The following is a 23,361-nucleotide window of genomic DNA, read 5'->3' as shown; positions in this document are numbered from 1 at the left end:
CAATTAACCTGAAAAAAAGTAATCTCAAAGTAAAATTTTTGCATGAGGAAATCTGTGGCAATCCAATGAATTCTCTGGCACTTTCTTTTTATTTTCATCCCCATTTGCTGTAAGACATGTCCAAGACTGTTCAGTGATGCAGCCTTTGCCTATTTATAAATAGCATGAATACTGCTCTGCCTCTCTTGAGTTGTCTCTTCACTTCTGAGGGCTGAATGTCAAAAGAAAGAGCTCCCTAAAATGTAAAGTTTAGGAGATCACAGATTTGCAACAATAATGATAAATATTAATGCATGTATTTTAACTCTGTTGGTGCCATTTTCTAAGCCATGGCAGCTGGCTGCATCTCCCTGCCAGAGGTACCATTTCTGAAGGTGACAAGGTTCTTTTTTCTCTCCTAAGTATCCTAGAAGTTTGTTTGTAAGACTGGATGTGGGAAACTTCTTCCACTGAACTGCAGCTGTCCCTTGTTTGTGGTTTGAAACTGAACTGTTGACAAGTGCAGACAGAGTTTATATAAAAACTCAAAGTTTCTTGCCAATTCAATAAGCATGAGAAGTGATATTTGGTGTTTACATCTTGGTGGGTCTTGCCAAAAGTTTCCATTCTCAAAGTGTAAAATAATTGCCTCTTACATCTCAAAAGTAATTTTCTGGTATTTGAGTATGTCTTTGGAAGTACAAGTTGAGAGAAAATATCTACTCAAAGCTTTTGCAGAAGTTTGCTGACTCTTTTTTGGCTTAGCTGAGTCTATTGTGCTCTCCTGGTTCTCCATGTTTTTCACTATGGCTAAGACAGAAGCCATAAAGTCTTGTATCAGGCTTTAGAAATCAGAAGTGGTTTCGTTTTTTTTAATTTATCTTTCCTGTGGAAAACCAAATTATTGTGGCCAGTGATACTATTTCATCTTGTGTTCCTAATGAAATATGGGGCAACAGTGGTGTTCCTGCAAATTGCCTTTGAAGGGAGTGCTTTGAAAGGAATGTAATCAACATTGTGTGGGTTATAAAGGAAAAGTATAAAAAAAGTCCCTCATTGATTTCGTATTTCTTATGCATTTAATTTTTTGTATTCTGCTAAAATGGAAGAAAACAAAAAAAGGAAGTCAATAAGCCTTAAAAAAAAGTGGGAATAAATGTGAAACTTCTGCAATGATATAAAATATTAACATTCCACTTCATTTTGTTAACCTCTTCTGTCTCTGAGACAGATCACAAACTGAATTCACTTTCTTACCTTTTAATTGAAACATTTGAAAACTCTTGAGCTGTCTAACTTCTTCACAGAAAGTGGTATGTTAAGAGGATTAAATCCCTAATACTAAGACATCAAAAATTAAACCAAAACCTTATTATTGTATTGCTCCTAAGGCAACTTGCCTAATTAATTGTAACAGATTTATAATGAAATATTATTTTAAAATATTTGATATGAAGAATTTATATCTGAAGGCTGTTTCTGAAATACAAATAGAAAAATATATAATGTTCTAAATTTCAATTTCATTAGTCTTTCTCATAACATCTCTTATACTTCATATAGGTTGAAATAAGCAACATTTGAATACTGTTAAAATTTGGAGATATGGGATGTTCCAGTTATTAATGTGGGATTGTTTGATGTCTTCACTAGACCCACAAGTGTTTAAACAACAAAACCAAACCAAACCAAAAAACCAAAAAAAAAAAAAAAAAAAAAAACCAACCAAAAAAAAAAAAAACAAAAACAAAAACCCAAAGAAAAAGCACTACAAAACAAATCATAGCATTGAATAACTTTAAAAATACAGCTTCTTCAGAAAGATCATGATGAATTAGGCAAGATCCATCAATGGCATTTAATTAACAACTTATTTGTAAGTGGTTTAACTGTATTTTGTAAAACCCCATATGCATGATGTCCTGAAGTATCTGTTTGTGAGATAAAGGCTGTGGGTTTCCAATAGATTTTAACAAAGTCTCAGACCTCAGCCTTTGAAAAGGAATTCAAAACTTCCTTATCTTGGTCTGTCAGATGTTTTTCCAACACTTTTAACCCTCCTGTCTGTCCCACCCCTCATGCATATTCTATTACTTTATTCTTACAAATTTTATGGTAATTCCACATGGAGACTTGAACATACAGATGGGTTATAGATCCAAAATCTTCTCTTATGAATGCTAATTTTTTGGTATTATGTTTCTAAAGTGGAGTACTGAAAAAACTCTCCCTTCTATGTCATGAGGAATGGCCTGTTTACTTGCATGACTTCAAATTCTGTCTATTTAAGTGCCTGGGAAGAAGACCAGAAAGACATAATGCTCTATTTGCCAATTCTAACAGCAAAAATTGTTTAGACTTGAGAAATAATCTCATTGTTTATGAATGCATTAAAATATCCATCACTGCACGGGTCTTATTTCCTTCTGGCAGGAGTATAGTCTGTATTTCTTCATTTCCATTTTCCTTTAAATACTGCTACTCTTCATATGCCTTATAAAGACTATTATGCTTTATATGATCCTGTCAGTCAGGTTCTTTATTTGGCTTATTGTAGGTGTTGTTTTCTTCCATATATTAAATTCTCGTGGTTTGAAACAAAAGGCTTCTGCTTTATTTCTTTGCCATTTTAATGCTGTTAGAAAACTTAAAGGTGTTGGAAAGGGAGAAAGATGAGCATTAACCTCCTGAAGCATATGGGTATTAGGAACATTAAATAAACCCTTCCCTTCCTTCTAAAAATAAGTGCACAATAATTGGCCTGTTTGGCTTGTTTAAAATTTATTTTCTCAAAAATGTAAACTGAATTTCTTAGATCCCTTTGTCACTTTGATTTCTGCACAGTGTCTATTTCTGTACCATTTCAGTAACTTCCAGAGGCCAGAGTTTCATATTTACTGTGTGCTCTTAATGTGACTGTGTTTCCATGCTAATAGAGCTTCTGAAACTGCTGCGCTAAGAACACGTAACTGATAAAATGTTGTCATTTAAACTGTTTCCAGGTACATCCACCTTCATGGAAGCATTAGCAGCCAATGGTACAACCAACCTACAGACATCTGTAACAGGGGTGACAGCCAGCAAACGGAGGTTCATTGATGAGAGGAGAGATCAACCTTTTGATAAGAGGCTCCGTTTCAGCGTGAGACAAACGGAGAGCGCGTACCGGTACAGAGACATTGTTGTCAGGAAACAAGATGGATTCACACACATTTTGCTATCAACGAAATCATCTGAAAATAATTCACTAAATCCAGAGGTGAGAATAATTCTGATCTGGGGGTGGGGAGGGTGCTGAGGGAGTTCTAAGTCTCTGCGTTATTTATGCCTATTATTAAGGGTCAAACATACATGAAACAAGGTTCAAGTTGTTGTTCGCAAGATATTACACATACAGCTGACTTCTAGTGTAATTCAGTCGAGTTGTAGCTATGTTATCTGAACAGGTAGATACACTTAAGATGTGATTTCTAAGTGCAACTTGAAACAAGCTTTACTGTGCATTAAAAGTTCGTTTTTTTTTTCTGAATTGGTTGCATGTGCCATCTGCTGTCCAAATTACAGAAATGCTGAATAAGTGCTTTAGTTACAGATAACGTGTAATAGATCTTTTCTTAATTATTTTATTGTGTTGGTCTAACTTCATTTTTGAAATGCAAAGCTTCTAGTAATTTTTTTAAAACTTTATTATTTGGGGATAAGAAAAAAGTTAACTTTTAAATATGATAGTCGAGTGGATCCTCAGAAGAAATAAAGATCTTAGAGAATTCATGGGGGAGGAAGGGTGAATAGTATGCTACTTTATAATCATGTAATAAGAATATGCTGATGATTTTTTTTATTTTTTCAGGTAATGAAGGAGGTCCAAAGTGCACTGAACACAGCGGCTGCAGATGACAGCAAACTTGTGCTGTTCAGCGCAGTTGGTAGCATTTTCTGCTGTGGTCTTGATTTTATTTATTTTATACGACGTTTAACAGATGACAGAAAAAAGGAAAGCACTAAGATGGCAGAAGCTATTAGGTATGTAAGATTTCCCTTCAGTCATCTGAGTGGTTATTCTTCATTGTGTATTGCTTTATCTTTTTTATTTGGAAAGCCTCTAGTTCAAGAGATCCCAAACAATCACCTGTTACATGATACGGTGTGCAACACTTCTTTATACTCCTTAACCCTTTCTGTTTGGGCTGTCATTTCATGCATCACTGTCTTTATTACTAAAATCTGAACTATGAAAACTGTTAGCATGGTAATACTCCTCCAGCTGAAATTACTTTTAAAAGACAAAGAGTTGTAGGTTTTCAGGAAAACAAGCTTAACACACATAAATATAAGCATTGAATGAGTAACTCCACAGAGTATGTTCAGAGCAGTGGAATGATGGATATTTTGGAGAAGTAGATTAATGCTAGTGAACATCATACCAATACTAGGTGCCAAACATAATGTTAAAATAAAAAGCCCTGAACTCCTACAAACTAGATAGATAAATGTGTATGTATAAAAAAGTGTGGATCTTAGAGATGCTTTAACAGTACAAACAAGTAGGTTATCAATTTGAACACTGGTTTTGAAGGCCTGGCCCCTTGGATTGGCTCTTATGTTCTTTCAGAGTATCTATATTCCTTCAGAGACCAATATTCTGCTGTTGTTTTCAATATTCATCCCTCTAGAAAAGGCTTTGTAACATGTAAAGCTTGTTCCACCGGAGGCACAGTTTGCTCACAGAGATGATATTAGTCAGCTTTTTCTAAGCAAAATTTTCAGTCATTCCATGTAAAACTTGCTCATGCTGTGACTCCAGATGTGGCTGGAGGCTTTTTACAGAGTTCCTTTCACTATTTTAATTCAGGCCTCTCCAGAAGCCTGATTTGTCACCTCTTATTCATTGTTAATAAAATGGATGAAAGTAACTTAAAACAAATTCCAACTCACCCCTTCAAATATATATCTTATATATAATATATAATAATGATTTATATATATGTATATATATGTTCTAGAGATGGTCCTCACTGGAATATTCAGACAGACATGATTAAAATTATCCTAAGTCTCTGGATGGGATGTTTGTATGACAGTTTGCATAAGATGGGTCCAGTAGACCCATGTAGTGCAGATAGAGAGCAAGCTTTTAAAATTACCACACAATCCCCCTTTTTAATTTTCTTTTACGAAAATCCCACATTTCAGCATCTAATACTGAAGTGACAAATCCTCTGCTATTCAAAGCAAAGCCATGCTTCACAGGTGGCCTCAAATTGTGTATTATATTCTAATGTGAACTGTGATCTACTTGAAGTAAATGTGGACAACTTCATTATATATGGTAGCCATTCACTGAGAAATGTCTGCACCTCTGCTTTGAGGTCTTAGAATTCTCTAGTTCATCTGAGGTGTTTGTACACACACTCTTCTTCAAAACTAATGAACACCTGAAGCCATTTACTGTTTGAGAACAGAGAGCCATGTAAGCAACTGCTTTGTGGCTACTGGAATGAATCCTCAGTTTATATGGATAATGAGGGTGGAGAATATGCATTTGTAACTTAACAGTGTAGCACCTATAGAGCATTATGACCAAACAAGAGGGGAACACGAGGAGGGGAGGTTTACAGGTGTGTGGAATGCCATAATGGAGCTCTATTATTTATAGCTTGTTCATGATTTAAAAAGGCAGATCTGTTTATTGAGAAAAGCTGTCTCCCAGAAGTCCTGAAATGCTTCTTAAGGAAATTCATTAATGCTTTGCCCATCTTCACTTATACCTGTATACCTTACACCTTCACCTAAAAATATAGATACCTTGTACCGATGTCATACATAAACACAGTGAAGACCAAGCAGAGCTGTAGCCACGTTTTTGGTGCCCAGAGGTGAGGTATGGCTACAGCCTCACCTAAGAACAGGCTGTGAAACAGGTGGACACACCCCAAGTGCCATATTAGTGGGTGCTTGTAGCAGGGTCATTAAATCCACACCTGCCCAATTACTGTGCTTTGTTGCACTGAGAGAGTAGTTTTTAAAGAGATGTTCCCATGGAGATGAATAATTACTGAATTTTCAAGGGCTGGTGTATTTTGCTCTCTCTATATGTAGTGAGTGCCTGTTTCTGTTTCTCTTCAGGAATTTTGTGAATACTTTTATTCAGTTTAAGAAGCCCATCATTGTAGCAGTAAATGGCCCAGCCATTGGACTCGGAGCATCTATATTGCCTCTGTGTGACGTGGTTTGGGCTAATGAGAAGGCTTGGTTTCAGACACCATACACTACTTTTGGACAAAGTCCAGATGGATGCTCATCCCTCACATTCCCTCGGATAATGGGCCTGGCTTCTGTAAGTAGCTTGCAGCACAGGGGCTGACAGCTTCACCATGCAGCTGTGATAATTTACCCAGAGTGATTTGAAGACTTTGTACCTTTGCTGTGTTGTCTATTTTTTTTATTTCGCTCATGAAAGCCTTTCATGAGGAACCAGTATGGTGTGCTCCATGCTATTGAAACCCAGTCTTCACCTGCATGCACAGAACAGAAAGCAAGCACAGGACCTAATCCCAAATCAGAGGCACCCTGAGCCCTGAGGGTGGCAGAAGGGTTAAGTCCTGCATATGAGGGGACACCTTCCCTGCCGGTGCCTCCTGAGGAGCAGCCTCTGGTGTCTGGCATTCAGAGCTTAGCAGAGAAAGGGCTGATCTTGATCTGCATTCAGTGTCAGAGTCTGCATAGCAGAGCACTGTGTCACCTGCTGTTGGCAGTCTCATGCTGGTATGCAAAATAGGTAATTCAGCTTCCATACACTCCTTCTTGAGAAGTTAGGTCAAACTACCCTGCTTTGTTATGCAAGAAATACTCAGCCCAAATCACCTCTGTGAAGGATTTATGGTTTTTTTTCCTTTTTTCACTTTGTGGTATTGTAGGAATGAAAAAAATGGTAATACTTTGCATTGTTGCTAAAAACATACATAAGCCACATTACCCAGTATCCCTCTTCTTGATTTCCAATTAAATCAAAGAATAAAATGTAACAAAAAGCTCTTTAAAAATCTCTTACCTTTCATGTTGCTTACTATTTTTACACTTTAGTAACTGTTAAACCTATGTCCCAATCCCAGTTGAACAGTGACAGCATGAAACAAGCTCTTGTAGCTACACCTGGTTTTCCTAAATTACTGCTTATTGTAAAAGCCAGGGTTTCCCTGTAGGCATTTATTGATCTAAACATAGGGAGATGAACGTGTTAAAAGCATCAGTTTTAACAGATCTAATGACTAATTGTGTTTTGTATGGATTTAGTTGTTAGAGCAGAAAAGGTAACTGAAATAGATTAACAGTTAGACAAGAGTATCTTGAATATCTTAGGGTGTTTCAAACTACTGATTGTTCCTTTCCCTTTTTATTTGGCCATCCATCAATCCATCCATTCATCCCATCCATCCCCATCCTTTAGAGACTTGTGGTTGTTACTTTTTTTTTCTTCAGAAGTTGTACAAAAAAAACTCAAGAAGCTCTTCCCTAGTATACTCTTTCATGTGCGTTTGTGAGTGCTTTCATTTTTATATATAAAGTTTTAAATTTAAAACTTCCAGTGATAACAATTCCATAACATTTAGTGGAGAAAAAAAAAAGAAAATAAATCCCTTAGCCCTCTGCAATATAGCAATGTCAGTGCTGCACAGGATGTACAGGACAAAGCTGGACTTTATTCAGCAAATGTCATGCAAAATATTCAGAATTCATACTGATTTTTTTTCTGAAGTTAGCATGGTTTCTATCTGTAAAAGGGAGAGAGAAGTCAGCAGAAAGAAAAGATGGCACGAGTGTTATGACAGACATTAAGGGGAAAAAATATCCTACGAAAGAAAGAATTAAGGCCTCTGTAGGCATCATAAAATGTGCTACAAATGTATTAATTCAGCAATATTAGTCCCAACCTTGACTCCTGTAAGTCAGGTTCAGTGTGTTCTTTTTGACACAAGCATTTATGTAAAAATCTTCCATTGCAAGATTGGTGGAAATACCTTCCCTCCTGTGTCAGTTTTGGCTGTTGAGCAGCTCTGTCATGGAGGGGTTTTTTTCTGCTTTCACAGAAAATGCTCAGCAGAGGTAATTTGTTACAGGAAGTCTGATGCCTGGGCCCTAGGTTTCAAAACTGATACCGTGTTGGGAATATGAGGAATGTTAGATTCTTTAACATTGCTTTTAAATTTTGAAACCCAGCTGTACCAGACACGAACACGAGGTCTGTTTGACGCGATGTGCTGTTGTGCGGCTGCTGTGGAGTTCTTGGCTTGGTTTTCTGGACCTGGATATAAAACAGGAGCCACACGACGCAGCTTCCCACACTGTGCTTCCCTGTTGGTGTCTAGCACGGTCTCAGTGTTCCTTATGCTCTTCTGTCAGTTGTGAGAGAGAAACATTTCCACAGAGCCTGTAGTCCATGTAAGGGCTGCGGTCTGGGGTGTGACAGAGCCCATCTGCCTGCGGGCGAAAGAAAACCCAGAGGATGATGACCCAGTGAAGTCCTTCTGTGCCAGGAGACAGACAGAGTAGAAAGTGAAGGTTGTTAATAAGAATCTTATATATTAATTAAATATTTTTATAGGCTTCATTTCTAATGTTGTATTTCTTGGAAAGTAACCGCAAAGTGTGTTAATTTTCATAGCAGATGCAAGGCGTGATTGTATGATTACAACTTGTTTAGCAGTGGGTGTCTGGCACAAGTTGTGCATAGATCAAAAGTGAAGATGCCAGAGCAAAACATTTCCTTTCAAAACCTGTCAACTGAGAACACTAATGGGAGCACCCATTCCATGTGTGGTATTCTGCCAATGCTGTGTTACAGATGGCAGGAATAAGATAACCACACCGGTATCAGTTGTGGTTTTTCACATTCAGGAGAGCTCAGCAGCTGCTACTGAATTTTAGAAAAAAAATCATTAAGGTTTTCTAGCATTCATTTTTATCCTTGTTAACAAAGACACATGGAAAGGGTATGTGGACCTAAACACAGGTGACTCAAATTTCTGACTTTCCTAACTCCCTGTTAGATTGAGTAAATGTTTCAATCTTTGACACAAATATTAAGTAAAGCATCTTTTAAAATTATTCTGAAAGAATTTTTTTTCCTGTATGTCCTTAGGAAGATGATTCCTTGTTTTAGATAGACTTGACTTGCATATATCAGTGATTCTTGGCTAGTGTTAGTGTTATTCACACATAATCTGGAAAATTAGAAGGTAATCAGTTGTGTTAGTTAATGAACTTTGTATATTTGATTACGCTTTCACAGAAGGTAGACCTATAGCAGTATATATTTTGTACCTTCAAAAAGTTATTTTTATTTTTTATAAACTGATATATGTGAACCACAACTTTCCTTATTAGCTTACAAGAGATTTGCTGATGATAAAATTTATATTAAAAGATCCTAGGCAACATCTCTTTTTTTACGTGCCAAATGGACTGGGAGGCAGCAACCAAAGTGCCAGGAGAAGCCAGACTTCCTATCAGGCTCCCCAGAGAGGCTGTGGAGTCTCCTCTGGAGACTTCCAAGACCCATCTGGATTCATGGCTGAGTCACCTGCCATAATTGTGGTCCTGCTCTGGCAGGGGGGTTGGACTCAATGATCTTCCATCCCCTGACAGTCTGTGATTCTGGGATATTTCATTGCAAAGGGGCAAGTAATAGAACTTTGGAATTTTCTTCACGTGTCAAAATGGCAATACTAGGAACGTTACCCATAGAAACTACACAACTTGAGATCCCTAACTGAAAGAGGCTGTAGTAATTACCAAAAATTTCAGTATTAGAAAATATTTTAAAATGCTAAATTTTGTTCTCAGAAATGCTATGGCTTTTAGGTTTGGTTGTTTTATAAGAGCTTTATTTGTAATATTTTAAGAGTCCAGTAATGGCTTTGTCATGATTTCAATGTAAATTGGTCATTAAGAAACAGTAAAACTGATTATTTTAATTTTTTTTTAAATTGACAGTTACTGAGTTTTTAATCTCCACTGGCTATTTCTATGCAGATGTTGCTGCAAACAATAAGTTTAACTGAACAAGAAACTTCACTAAAGCTTAAGTGTAAGCAGTAGTAGGTTGAAATTTAATTGAGATTCTGATAAATAGTGAAGCATATGATAATTACAAATAGAAAAGTATTTTAAAAACTAGAGACCACCTTATTGCATAGAATATAGTATTCTATTTTTTACCATTGAACAATGTACAAGCTCTTTTAATACTTTCTTTTAGTTTCTTTAATAAGACTGCTAAGTCAGCTTTCGAAGGGGTTTATCAGTTAAATATTGAACTCCTGGATAAAATGGGACAGTTTGTTTTATGCTCATTTGATCAGAAATTGCAATATATCCTGGTCACTCCAGTGGGTTTTGGAGGTCAAGCTGTAAGAAGATTGAGCTATTTTAATTAATTGTTGCATCATAAATGAAATATTGCTGAAGCCTTGTGAGAAGTGCTGAAAATAAACCATATAGTAAGGTTTCAAACATCTTCAGTACTAAAGAGCATTTCAGTCACAGAATTCTTTACTCTTCTTTTTTACCAATCACAGCAGGTCCCAGGAGATCTGCTACCAAAACTGGGTTTTCTATATAATTTACAGATATCATCGATTTTTAGCAAAGATTTTGTTGCTGCAGTTAATGTTGCCATAAGGAGCAAGCTGATGTATTCATTGCTGTTTTACAGATCTGCCAGGCTTTAAAATCTATTACCACACATACAGTTAATCAAGTCAGCAACACTGAAGCTAGAACTAATGAACAGTCCTGAATGGGAATGAGAAAAGACATTTTCACACTTAACCCTTAATCGTAGTATTAGCCAGCAACACCGACCAGCTATCTGTAGGCAAGTCTTTTTCTTTATTAATTAAAAGTTGGAAGAGCTAAAAGAAAAGAATTCCAAATAGTTCAGGCATTTTCCTTATTTGTTTTGAACATTTTTCCTTTAATGAGTTTTGTCTCATTACATTTCATACCCGAAGTAACTTTTTATCCCTCCAGGCCAATGAAATGTTGTTCAGTGGAAGGAAGTTGACTGCGCAGGAAGCTTGTGCCAAAGGACTCGTCTCTCAAGTGTTTTGGCCAGGAACATTCACACAAGAAGTAATGGTTCGAATTAAGGAACTTGTCACATGTAATTCAGTTGTAAGTTTCCTTTATTTTCTTATCATGCATTACGATTAGGCTAATAATAAGAATTAATCTAAGTATTATCAGAACTCATCACTATGTCCTTCTAAAAAATTACTATTTTCATTAAACAAGGAATGCGTCTTAGTATACCAATGTTTTTAACACATTCTTATATATATATATTTTTTTTTTGTTTCTGGGGATTTTTTTTAAAGTTTGTACCATCTAACTCTTCTTTGTCATAAAGCATAGTACAGTGTGATTAAGGATATTAAAACATCATTTGACTTTTTACAATACATTGTGGTTTAAACATAGTTGTATAAGTCCAAATTATTCTAATCCTAGAATGGTTTGGGTTGGAAGGGACCTTAAAGCTCATCTAATTCCAACCTCCTTGCCCTGGGCAGGGACACCTCCCACTACAACCAGGTTGCTCCAAGCCCCATCCAACCTGGCCTTGAAAACTACAGGTAGCAGCCACAGCTTCCTTGGACAACCTGGGCCAGTGTCCCATCACCCTCACACTAAGAAATTTCTTCCTCATGTCTAACCTCAGTCTGCCTTCTTCCAGCTTAAAACCATTACCTGTTTTCCTGTTGCTATGTGCCCTTATTAAAAGGTCCCTCCCCAGCTTTCCTGTGGGCCCCTTCAGGTACTGGAAGGCAGCTTTAAGGTCTCTGTGGAGCCTTCTCTTCTCCAGGCTGAACAACCCCAACTCTCTCAGCCTGGCTTCATGGGGGAGGAGCTCCAGCCCTCTGATCATCTTTATGTCCCTTCTCTGGACTGGCTCCAACAGCTCCATGTCCTTCCTGTGTTGGGGACAACAATGTAATGATAGTGTAAACAATTACACTAAGAACTGCACAGAAGAAACAGAAAAATCTTGAGTTATCCTGAGTCAGAATTTTCTGCCTCGGGTTGTAATTTATAGCACCAAGGTCATTGAAGTTACAAGACTTTTTACAAGTAAGGCTTCGTGCACTAATGGCAGTTCCAAAAGTTAGTTAAAACTACCAATGCTTCCTTACCAGAGCAGATGCAGTACAAATTAACTGTTCTGTGCAAAAGAAATTTTGGATTTTGAATCAGATTAAAAGTTTTCTAAATGGAACAGCAAATGAGATTTTTCAGCCTGCTTTAAATTCTCCAGAGATTCAAGGTCTGCCTGGGTATTAGAGCAGTTCTGGATAATAGTATTATGATCGCCCAGCCTTCAACAAAATGGAGCTTTCACTAGTTATCAGTGTAAAACCATATATGTCTATTTATGGTTAGCATTTTCATTATTTTCACTCTTTTGTGAACTTGTAAGCTGGGCTGCTATAGGGTAAAGGAAATTCTGTGTCAGAAAGCCTCTCTGTGAAATGTTTCTTAGGGTCATAGTATATCCATGAACTGAGAGTTCATGGGTACAGAGTGCAGAGTCATGAAGTGCAGAGTCAGCTTCAGGATTTATCCATATAAACCTGTAAGGGTTCATGTTGCTCAGTTCTCACGTAATACTAACACAGCTCCCTTATGGCCCTTGTTTTTTCTTTTGTTTTGGGTTTTTGCTTTTTTTTTGCCTAGGTACTTGAAGAATCCAAAGCTTTAGTACGCAATATCATGAAGGTGGACTTGGAACAGGCAAATGAAAAGGAGTGTGAAGTTTTGAAGAAAATCTGGGGCTCAGCACAAGGGATGGACTCGATGTTAAAATACCTGCAGAAGAAAATTGATGAGTTCTGAGATGCCCATTGACACTGGAATTGTATTTCTTGGACATCAGGGCAGAAAAATTATGCCCGTTTTTTAAAAATCTATATAAACTCACCCCTTGCTCAGCTTGGGAACAGGACTGGATCCTCCCCCTCCCCCCTTTTATTGTTAAGGGGTTTAAAAGTACTGTATCACTTAAATTTGAACAAAACTCCTTTCTCCCTAAATGTTACATATAGATATATATACACACACACAAGTGTATGTGTGTGCATATATATGTCTTTTATATATATATAAAAATATATATAATGTAATGTGTGGGTGAGTGTGTATGTAGACACACACACACAGCTGAAAAAAAAAAAAAAGAAGATAGAGTGCACTACCAAACATCTCTTTTAAAAGTCTCTAGTTTTTGCTGTCTTTGGCTAGTACTGTATCAAATAGAGAATGGATTAAAAAGTGAATGGTGTTGCATTATTTTCTGTGTGGCAGGGAAGTCTGGAATAATGCTTTTCTTTTTCATTAGAATACAGAATTGAAACGGGTATTAGCCAGCCCTTACTTTCACTGCCCAACAAGTCAGCTAAGAAATGAGGCACTGCCTCAGATGAAGGTTGAAATACCTCAAGCAATGGAACATTCTAAATGTTTTGGGGTATTTAAACCCAATTCAGATTAAATCACGCATACCCCCAGAAGGAGAGTGTGCTCAGGATTAATGGTAAGAAAACACTCTGGCCATTTTTTGGGGGGAGGTATAGATGGGTGGGAGGAAGCAGGCAGGAATATGTTTAATTCTTACCCAGATATTATGAAGAAACCACTGTCTCTTGGGGAAGGGGAATGAGGGGAAGTGGGAGGGAGATGGAAGGGGGAAGAAAGAAAAAAAAACAAAAAACAGCTTGTTTTGCAGTATTAGTGAATCACTGAATATCTTATGTATGAATATCCTAAGTTATAAGTTAGTTTTAGTGGGTTTTAAAATAGTCTCTCTGGGTTTGTTTTTTTTTGTTTGTTTTGTTTTGTTTGTTTGTTCTTTTGTTTTGTTTGGGGTTTTTTTTGTTTGGTTTTTTGTTTGTTTGTTTTTTTGGTTTTTTTTAATAACTACATAAGTGCTTCTGTTGCTGGGTGAGAATACTACTTTATATACAGTTTGGGTTTTGTTTTCGGTTCTTATTCCTATTTGCTGGTTTAATTGATGTTGTATTACACCAAAAATGCATTTTATGTTCATAAATTTTAGGTTCACTTAGAATATATTATTTAATAAGTTAAAAATCTTTTGGCACACTATTAAAAAAAACAACAAAAAACTTCTTTTTAAAAAAAAAAAACTACCTTATATTAGATGTTTAATGTTCTTTGTCTATGCTTTTTTATTATTTTAAATATACACTATATACAGTATGGTGTAAAAGAGTGCCCTGTGTAAATAGACCTATTTTGCATTCCTTTCAGGAGTGGTTATTGATTCCTGACTGCAGATATCTATTATTACTTGGGTATCTGTGCTTGCAATCTTATTGAATGTATTATGAAGAATGAAAAAGAAAATCAAACCTTATTTTTGTACAGTTTTGAAGTTTTTACTTGGAACTGACCCACCTCCCCTTCCCAGTGGAGAGCTGTACAGTGTGTAAATCTGCCTTTACCTTGGATTGGTACAGTATTTTTGCATCTGTGGGACCTACTTTTTTGTTCTAGTAGTTTGAACTATATATAAACTGTACAATCTGTAAAGTTTTTATAGAATAAATATTCAGCTGTGAAAACTGGTTAAATAAAACTAATATTTCTTAACACATTTTAAATGTGGTTCTCTCATATAGTTGTCTTTTTCAAAGATATTGCAGTTCTGATGTTCAAGTAAGAGTTGCAGAAACAAATCTTGACTTGAGTGTTTATTTTGTTAAACTTCAGGAAAATATTACCTACTTCCTTCAAATGAAAAGTTAAAATTACAAAGTCGTAAAAGATACAAAGTTTTCCCTTAGAGAAGGATGGGGGAAGAATACATAAATATCTTAGTTACTTTGTAACTGTTGTAAAACAACATTCGGTAAATGTTTCTTTGCAATCTCTTAAAAACAGGTCATCTCTGCTACAATGCTGGGCAGAGTTGAGAATTCCTTAACTGAATTTGAATTTATTGGAAGGAACAAGGAAAGACACCATACCTACAGTTCTGTAGTGTTAACCCTTTTGGCATTTGACTCAAATTTATGTAACAACTCTTTTCTGGCATCTTTAAGCAGCATTTAGGTATGGATTGCTTCTATGTCAGCTGGAAAAAAAACCTTACCATAAGAGACTGGGCCTAGAGACATATAGAATCAAATCAGTTGCAGGTGCAGGCAATTCAGTTTGAAAAAAAAAAAATTTTACTGGCTTCATTTTTCCTGTTACTATCAGCCAGGTTGTTTCATTTTCTACAGTTTGCATATGGGGATGTGAATAAGTTGGTGGCCATGTCAGTTCCTGTCCTTGACTGGAAAAAGTCCTTAGTTCAGACAAATTTATATACACTGTCACTGTCACTGTGCAATTGCCCTACCTTTATATTACAAGTAACTATATACTATTAACAAATCATGCTTTCAGTCATAAATATTGTACACAATTTTGTCTATATATGGGACAACAGGGATACTGCTGCTTCAGGAGCACACTGTCCAGTTCATTTCAGTATAGGTCAGTAAATATCCTTTGATGTCTGTGAAAGTTACCATTAAGTTTAGAACAAATCATAATGGGGGGGAAAAAAGAAAAATAAAAAAAAGGAAAATTATAAACTTCTAGGAAGCAAGAAGGCCTGAGAGATGATAAAAACTGACTTAAGACAGTTTAAAATTAGTGTTTGTTTTCAAGGCTTTTCTTCATAGACACCATATATATTTTCTTCATAGACACCACCAGTCTTTGCCCAGCCTGGGTCACTGCTGATGTTTGTCTTGTCCTACAGAAATCTGCAGTACCACCTAAGTAAATTAGCTTGAAACATCTGGTTTAGCCTCCAGTGGTTGAGTGTGACTGTAGCCAAAGAGGTAAAGAAAAAAGAAGTGTGTGGAGGCTGCTGAAGCCAGCATTGCTTCCGGGGCATTTGGGCTGGAGTCACAGCCTCACAGAAGCCGTGGTACTTTGGAACAGCTTTTCTACATTGATTCTGGTACTGATGTGTGAGCAACTTGTACCTGGAGAATTTTGGAGCATCATGAATTGTTGGACACGGGTACGATATAAAAACATAAAGCTGTATATTTTGGAAGTAAGCCTGAGAGAACGTCCAGAAGAATATTTTTTTTTTTCTTAAAGGAAAAAAAAACCAACAACGCTAATTTTCCTCAGTTTTTTTTTTCCTCCTTCAGGTATGAAGGCAAATCCCAGCACCTGTTTGGGTATCAGTGGCCAGTAGAATTAAAATAATGATATTGGGATATAAAATTCATCTAGCTTTTGCTTTGCTCAATCCTGACCCCAAGAACTCTTGTCAAGACTGCTGCCTTGGCTGCATCATAACACAGTGTGGGAATCTCAGCTATGACATTCTTGTTCTCCTCCTGAAAATGTCTTGGGTATTATTGAACAGTGCATTGGCAACTGGATTGCACTGAGGCCACAGCATACATTTTCCCCCCAAAAATTCCATCATATTCAAGGGTATTTTTGGAAATAAGTCAGAGTTTTTCTCCTGGTCAGGAATTGTACCAGGGAGCCATAGGTCAAAGGTACCTGGAACTGTCTGAAAGCCTCCTGTGTACCCTCAGCCACAGTTTGTGCTGATGTGTTTGTTACAGCAAAGAAGAGAAAGCACAGCACAGCCTTAGCCCTGGCGTAGCCAACCTATGACAAAAAAGCAGGTTGGGAGAACCTGAAGAGGTGAACTCACCAATTGGTCTTTTCCTTGTGCAAAGTTCCTAATTTGCATGAATCCAGGATCTGAAGCAAATTCCTTCAATGAGTCCTTCGCTGAATTGATGACACGACTAGAAGACACTTCTCTGTCCTTCAGAGGCTGCATCATCATCATCATTCTGAAAATAAGGGAATTTAAACAATTTTTTACTTAAAATTAATTTCTTAAAATCAAGCACACTTGAAAAGAATAGAAAAAACACATAGTGCTGAGCTATAAACTGTCTAACTTTACCCTATTTCATACTTTACCTGAACAGTAGATAAAATAGGACTGTAAACAACTAGGGAATGAGAAGGCAAACAAAACATTTTTCTGGCCAAGTGAACAGCAGAGCCTTTATTCAATAAATGGATCCGAGATTTGTTTGTGGAAGTTGAGCTCTCCACATTCATCTGAATGTGCTAAGTAGCAGGGAGGAGATACCTCAGCTCAGCTACAATTTACCTTGTGGTTTTTCCATCCTAAGGAGCTGTCAGCTCACAGGTTGTCTTACAGAGTCTCTGTTGCAGAGCCAGATTTGGCAACATTAACTCATGGAGCATAAGAACTCAGTTATACTGAAGACAGCTACTACACAGGTGAAGTTTCCTTCCCAAAGGAAGAAGCATTAGGATCACCGAAGTCCTGTTCTGCACAATTCTTCAGATTTCTCTAGAAACTACTTCACTCAGAGGTCTCTGCATTTATTTATTTATTTTTTACTCTTGAGGGACACAACTGGCAGATTAAGTGAGGCACCAGATCTAAAAACAAGCAAAACCCAAATATATTTACCTTGTGAGGCACTTGCAGGATGGAGAATGGTTTGGTGTGCAAAGATTTTGAAGTATGGTACAAAATGAGACAATGGTGATGGAATTCTTTTGGATGGTGGATCCTCCTGCAGATGGAAAAAAGGCAAAAAATGGAAGGGAATTAGACACCACCAAGAGAGAACAGATAAAAAGTGAAAGGAGCTGCAGGGGAAAATAAAGGAATGGCAAGTTATTCTCCATTCAGTCCTCATTCTTATCACCTTCCATGCTGGAACAGATACAACTAACACCAGCACAGCAGGTGAACATACACGAGTCCCATACCAGTGCCTAAAATTATTAAGATTATGAGCCTCATATTTGCAGGCCCTGGTCCTCATGGGGGACTTCAGCCACCTTGGTATCTCCGGGAAAGCAAACACAGAGAAGAGAATGCTCGAGGGGGATCTCATCAATCTACATTAATACCTGGAGACAGAGGACAAAGAGAATGGAGCCAGGCTCTTTGCAGTGGTGCCCAGTGGCAGGACCAGAGGCAACTGGCACAAAGGGAAACCCAGGAGGTTCCTGTGAACAACAGGAAACACTTTCTGACTGAGAGGGTGACCGAGCACTTGCACAGGTTACCCAAGGAGGCTCTGGAGTCTCCATCCTTGGAGATGTTGTTGAAAAACTTCTTAACATTGTCCTGGACAACCAACTCAAGTGGCCCTGTTTGAGTATGAGTGGTGGAACCAGATGTCTTCCAGAGGTCCCTTCCAACCTCTACCATTCTGTGAACACCACAAGCTTGCAGTCATTTTCCAGCTATCCAGTCATCATCCCATGAACAACCTCCATGGCTAGAATGGAAGGCTCATCAGGCTCTGCAACCCTACACATTTTAGTCATTGAGAACTCAACATCTTGTGCTGGATGACACCAGATCACCCAGAACAGGTCAACCCGTGTTTCAGATAGGACAGGGATCACCCTTTAATATGTCTGTCGAAGAGCATAAAGAAAAAGTTATTTATATTCCAAGAAAAAGAATGCTTCTTTGAGGATAAACAGAATTGCAATACTTAGCCAAAACAAATATATGCCTTTTACAGTACCTCAAACATTGCTTTAGCCTCAGAAGAGAGATTTTTGCATTTTTTCAAGATCTGCCTCAATCAAGCAAGCTGAACCATAATACAGCCACTGTGGCTATACAGAAATGTAACCACATGGGCTACTCAAGAAGACAGCACAGAACTCCATTCTTTAGGCCCAATGTAACACATATTTACTATGTCCTGTTGATGTAACTTACTAAACAAACACTATAGAACAACTACATAACGCTGCAGGTTAAGAAGTCAACTTGTAATGCTGTAATAAACTTATATTTCCTAGATGCTGCTTTCCAAGACTCATCAATTGTAACACTTTTCTTCCATCTCCAGCAAAATGTTCTGATTTCCAGATAAAACCTAGAATATAAATAATCTTCAAAGTCTTGTCTTCTCTGCCTCCTCCTTATTCATGGATTTTCCTTGAATTCACTGCACCATCTGTCTCAGTAGGAAAAGGCACTCACTGAAGCCACTCTCAAAGTCACCCCAATCATGTGCTGAGTAAAGTGGCGGCTGCCAGTAGCAACTTCTGTGAAGTGCAGATGCTGCTCCTTACAAACAAAATGGTTTTGGAATTCACTGAGCTTGTCAAGCTAGACTAGGATCTTAATTCAAACAGTATTATTCAAAAACAAACAAACAAACAAACAAACCCAGACAAAACTACAAACTAACAAAACCCAAACAAGCCCAAAACAAACCTAAAGCTACCTGCTAAGTAAAAATGGCAAAATAACATCATTTTCTTTCAATGCTCAAATGGCACAAGTCAGATATATCCCCATATTTCTTCCCTTTCTTCTCTCTCCCATGCCCTTCCTCCCTCTCAGAGGCTTTCTACTCAAAAACAATGGTAGGGCATTTCAGCTGTAAACCTGATAAACCCTGAATTTATGTGCTGGAAGAATTAGTTCAGATGCTAAATAGCAGTTAACAAAATTAAAACAACGTGAAGCTGGGAGATTTTTTAACTGGATTGACCCCTTGAGTTAAGGGGATCAAAATAAGAAAGCAAAGGGAAGCCACCTTGTCCACTGGATGGTTCACCTGCTTGCTTCTTGGTAGGCTTCTCAAGATAAAGCACGACAAAATAAAAGTCTGCAAATTTAACTTTGTGATCTCAGGATCTGGGCAGTAACACCAACAGAAGAATTTGTGAAGCCAGCATTATATTGTGTCCAGGAATAGCTGAAATCACACTTTCATTTTTGACTGTTTCTGAAGGAATTACATGTTAATGCTAACAGAAATGATATTCTAGATAGAAATGAAACAACTCCATGCATACACAAGAAGGGAACGGAAAAAAAGTCAGGTCTTGACATCAATTTTCTTGAAGCAAGATAAACCACAACAGTCTGATGGAGGAATCAGGGGTAACAACTCCACAGTTTTCCAGCTCATGAGAAAAGATTCATTTTACCCTTGAATCATAAGCATCTGAAGTTATTGATGCTAGTCTGTGGGGTAGCAGATTCATTTTTATTTCCTTCAGAAGATCTTTGCAAATTCTTAGTCCTCATGATGCAAAGCAGGAAATTTGAGACCTTACATAAGCCAGCTCTGAAATAGAATAAACACTTAAAAATAATTCAGATTCCTTATGGTTTTGAAAGGTCCTGACACAAGAAGATACTTCACTTGATCCTTGAAAAGATGTAGCTCCAAGGTCTACAAGTTCAGGATACCCCCAGTATCCCTACCAGCTTTATAGATGGGTGTAACAGTGGTTTTTCACATTCACTCAATTCTTTTATATTTTGCCACATTGCTAATATTAAATATCGTGGCTAAGCAAATAGACTTTTAAGACATTAAACAGTTTAAACATAACTGGTCAAAAACATAGTTTTCAATGAAAAATAAAGTGAGTGGTAAGGAGACAAGAATGGAGATACCTCAAAATCTGAAAAAATGTGAGGAACTTCTGGAAATCTCTGGTTAGACTGTGTTAAAATGCCACTCAGTTCCCTCACTGCACTTCCTAACAGCAGGATACATCCCCCCTGTGCTCAGGTGGTAAGTCAGCACTTTGGGAACAAAACTTGCTGAACAAAAGATGTGGAACATCTGCCTCCAGACAGTTCTTGACACAATGGCATTAAAACCGCAATTTTGCCACTGAAAAATCATACCACATGACTCTCAGCATGTCACTTAAAAATCTCTCTTTTTCATTTCCCCCTCCGGTAAATTGATGTTGATGACAACTTTCAAAACCAAATGAGCAAGTAATACAGCAGTATCTAAATCTAGTATATAAAAAATAATTAAACAAGTAAGCCATATTAAAAACCTCCAGGAGCTCCTAAGAGAGGCTGGCTGACTGAAAATAAATGTAATTTTCCAGTCTGAAAAAAAGAGATATACATGCACAGAGTCCCTGACCTGACATTCACAGACCGAGAAGCCTCAGCAGAGTTTTGTACCCCAAGAATTTGGTCTGAACCCAGCATATTCCCTAATGGAAAATTTCTGGCCAGCAAACAGTAAGACCCTGACACGCCATCATCATTTCCCCATCTCTGACGTTCCTTGCTGTCCCAAGTTCATACTGATGAAGAGCAACTGCAACCCCAGAAGAGCTTCAGCACTAACAGCAAGGACCCATGGCACGTTCCCCAGAACTGTGTTATCACTGAAGACACAGCAGCCCAGCTGTCACAGGAGAGATAAGCACTGGATTTTCCCTCTCAGACCACTGCCCCATCACAAACTGTAAACACTTGCACAGACACAGGAGAATCGGAGCATCCCACCCAGCACCTACATGAAACACTCAAAGGAGAGGCAGAGGCACAGCTCCTCTGGGAGGGTGACAGCTGAGGTGAAGGATCTCCTGCATGTTCTTCCCACCATGCACAAGAGAAGCTCTGTTTGAAGAGCTGTGCAAAGGAGTCCACGTGCCGTGCCTGGACTGCTGCCATGCTTGGCCCTGCAAATCACTGATGATAAAACAGCAGAGTGCAACATTGCTAAGATTACAGACCTGCCCCGTTTCCCCACTAGATCAACACACTATCACTGCCTTGCAGGCTTTCTTGTGGAGGAAGCTGTGATCCCAGCCTGCACGAGCAGTATGAAACTGCACCTTCCAGAACGCCCTCCCTGGTAACTAAAGACACCTACACCTATGTTCAGCCAAAGCAGCAGACTGCAAAAAGAGTTATCTAGGAGCCTGGCATCAGCAGGCACCAAGCACTGACATCAGTGGTTTATTCCTCCTGGAGCCTGCGAGGCCAGAGGAAATGGTGCAGTAAACACTGCATTACCCAAGGGCCTTCAGACCATGGGTGCCTCAGGGTACTTGCACAGTCCAGAAGCTGCTGGTTGGCCAGCACCCGGTGCCCGGTCCATCTTTGTGTTTCACAGAAGGGCATCAAAATACTTCAAAAGTGTTTGCCAACCAACTGCTGGCAACTGCTACAGAAACGGTGTGGCCAGAAATGAGGAATGATGTAAAAGCCAAAGCCTTTCAGCCTTCAAATGAGATGTGTATTTAGAAATTCTGTGTTAAACCATGGAAATAAAAAGCCCTGTGGGTCCCTAGCAGCAAGACCTGGCTTTGCTGGCTGGGGCCAGCAGGGAGAGTCCCCAAGGAGGGACTCTCTTGCCTGTTGCTGCCTCTGGAAGGATTACATTTGTCAGAACTGGAAAGCCTCTGTGACTCCACGTATCTGTGGGAACCCCTAAGGGGGAAATGAGGGTCTCCTCAGAACTGACAGGAAAATTTAATACTTCCTTGAAGAAGAAAAGAAGCCAGGCAGAAGAAATCCAACGGAAGAAGAGGAACTATTCCCAACAATCATGATAATTGTAGTGTTGTGAGTTAGGCTGGCTAGGTGCCCAGAATGGGTAAACAACCCCAAATCAGTTTAACAGACAAGCATATTTACAGTTTGCACAGCCCTGCAGCAAAGCAAAATAACCTCCAACTTTTCAAAAACTTTAGTTATATTCTAAGATAGTGGTGAAGGTTGATATTCCTTACTGTAACCATGAAGCTTAGACACATAGCTGTTAGTAAAAGTAAATGAGATGTAAGTTTTGCTTAGATCTAATTTTTTTAAATCTCTTATTTAAAGATTCAAACAATTCAAACAGCTGATTATACACACACAATGCATTATGTGCAGTCTTCACATGTATATTCTGCATGGACAACTTATCCAGTAAGTTTACAAGGTTTTACCCATTGTAAAAGTTTTTACCACATTTTTTCAGTAACTTTTAAAAAAACTATGTTTTATTAACAAGTCGCCCAATTATCTTTGTATCAAAGACGGTTTTAAACTCAATTTTATCCCTGTCACACTGACCTAACACTGTGCCAGCAGAATTTCTGAATTCAACAATTGTGAAGATCAGAAGTGTTCATAAAACTACAGAACCAGGTCAGCTTCAGGAGCTTCATTTGAAAGATTCATGGTCCAAGACCACACATGATGGAGAAACTTTCACCAGTAATTCTAAGAACTCTGGAGGTAGATACCAGGCATTCTCCTTGATGTTCCCTGTTGCTAAAAAAAAAATTATATTCTTTTCTTAAGCAGAAGATTGAATAGTGCAATGGCCACTGCTCCGTGATCTGCACAGGCAATTCCTGCCTCAAGAGTTTATCTGAATAGTAGTTTTCTTTCTTCAGCAGAAAAACTGTGCATCTCCTGAGCAAATAATGTGGAAATACAAAACCATAAAATATGATGTCCCTGAGGACTATTAAGGGAAGGGGCAAGAGCCA

General features: G+C 38.1%; 1 protein-coding gene and 1 long non-coding RNA gene across 5 annotated transcripts in view; one reads left to right on the top strand and one right to left on the bottom strand.

Annotated features, from left to right (window-relative positions):
* CDYL (chromodomain Y like) overlaps nucleotides 1–14,660 on the top strand; it is a 105,401-nt gene extending 90,741 nt beyond the window's left edge. For 2 of the 3 annotated variants that reach the window (XM_071736513.1, XM_071736511.1), the window contains 5 exons: nucleotides 2,982–3,238; nucleotides 3,830–4,002; nucleotides 6,106–6,316; nucleotides 11,011–11,154; nucleotides 12,715–14,660. In XM_071736513.1, the coding sequence (XP_071592614.1) occupies nucleotides 2,982–3,238; nucleotides 3,830–4,002; nucleotides 6,106–6,316; nucleotides 11,011–11,154; nucleotides 12,715–12,873 (944 nt within the window). In that variant the 3' untranslated portion in view covers nucleotides 12,874–14,660. The remainder of the gene's footprint in view (nucleotides 1–2,981; nucleotides 3,239–3,829; nucleotides 4,003–6,105; nucleotides 6,317–11,010; nucleotides 11,155–12,714) is intronic. The other variant, XR_011724383.1, reaches the window with a different exon arrangement.
* LOC139792747 (uncharacterized) lies at nucleotides 7,660–22,074 on the bottom strand. Of its 2 annotated transcripts, XR_011724385.1 has the most exons (4): nucleotides 20,044–22,074; nucleotides 17,540–17,645; nucleotides 16,736–16,880; nucleotides 7,660–11,954 (listed from the first exon to the last, which is right to left on the bottom strand). It is a non-coding gene; the product is annotated as an uncharacterized lncRNA (long non-coding RNA). The 2 variants fall into 2 exon arrangements; XR_011724384.1 differs by lacking the exon at nucleotides 20,044–22,074 and having other exon boundaries at nucleotides 17,540–17,922.
* Between the last annotated feature and the right edge of the window lie 1,287 nt (nucleotides 22,075–23,361).

The sequence above is a fragment of the Heliangelus exortis genome, chromosome 2, assembly GCF_036169615.1.
Source record: "Heliangelus exortis chromosome 2, bHelExo1.hap1, whole genome shotgun sequence".
Taxonomy (NCBI): Eukaryota; Metazoa; Chordata; class Aves; order Apodiformes; family Trochilidae; genus Heliangelus; species Heliangelus exortis.
This window is presented reverse-complemented; position numbering and strand designations above follow the sequence as displayed.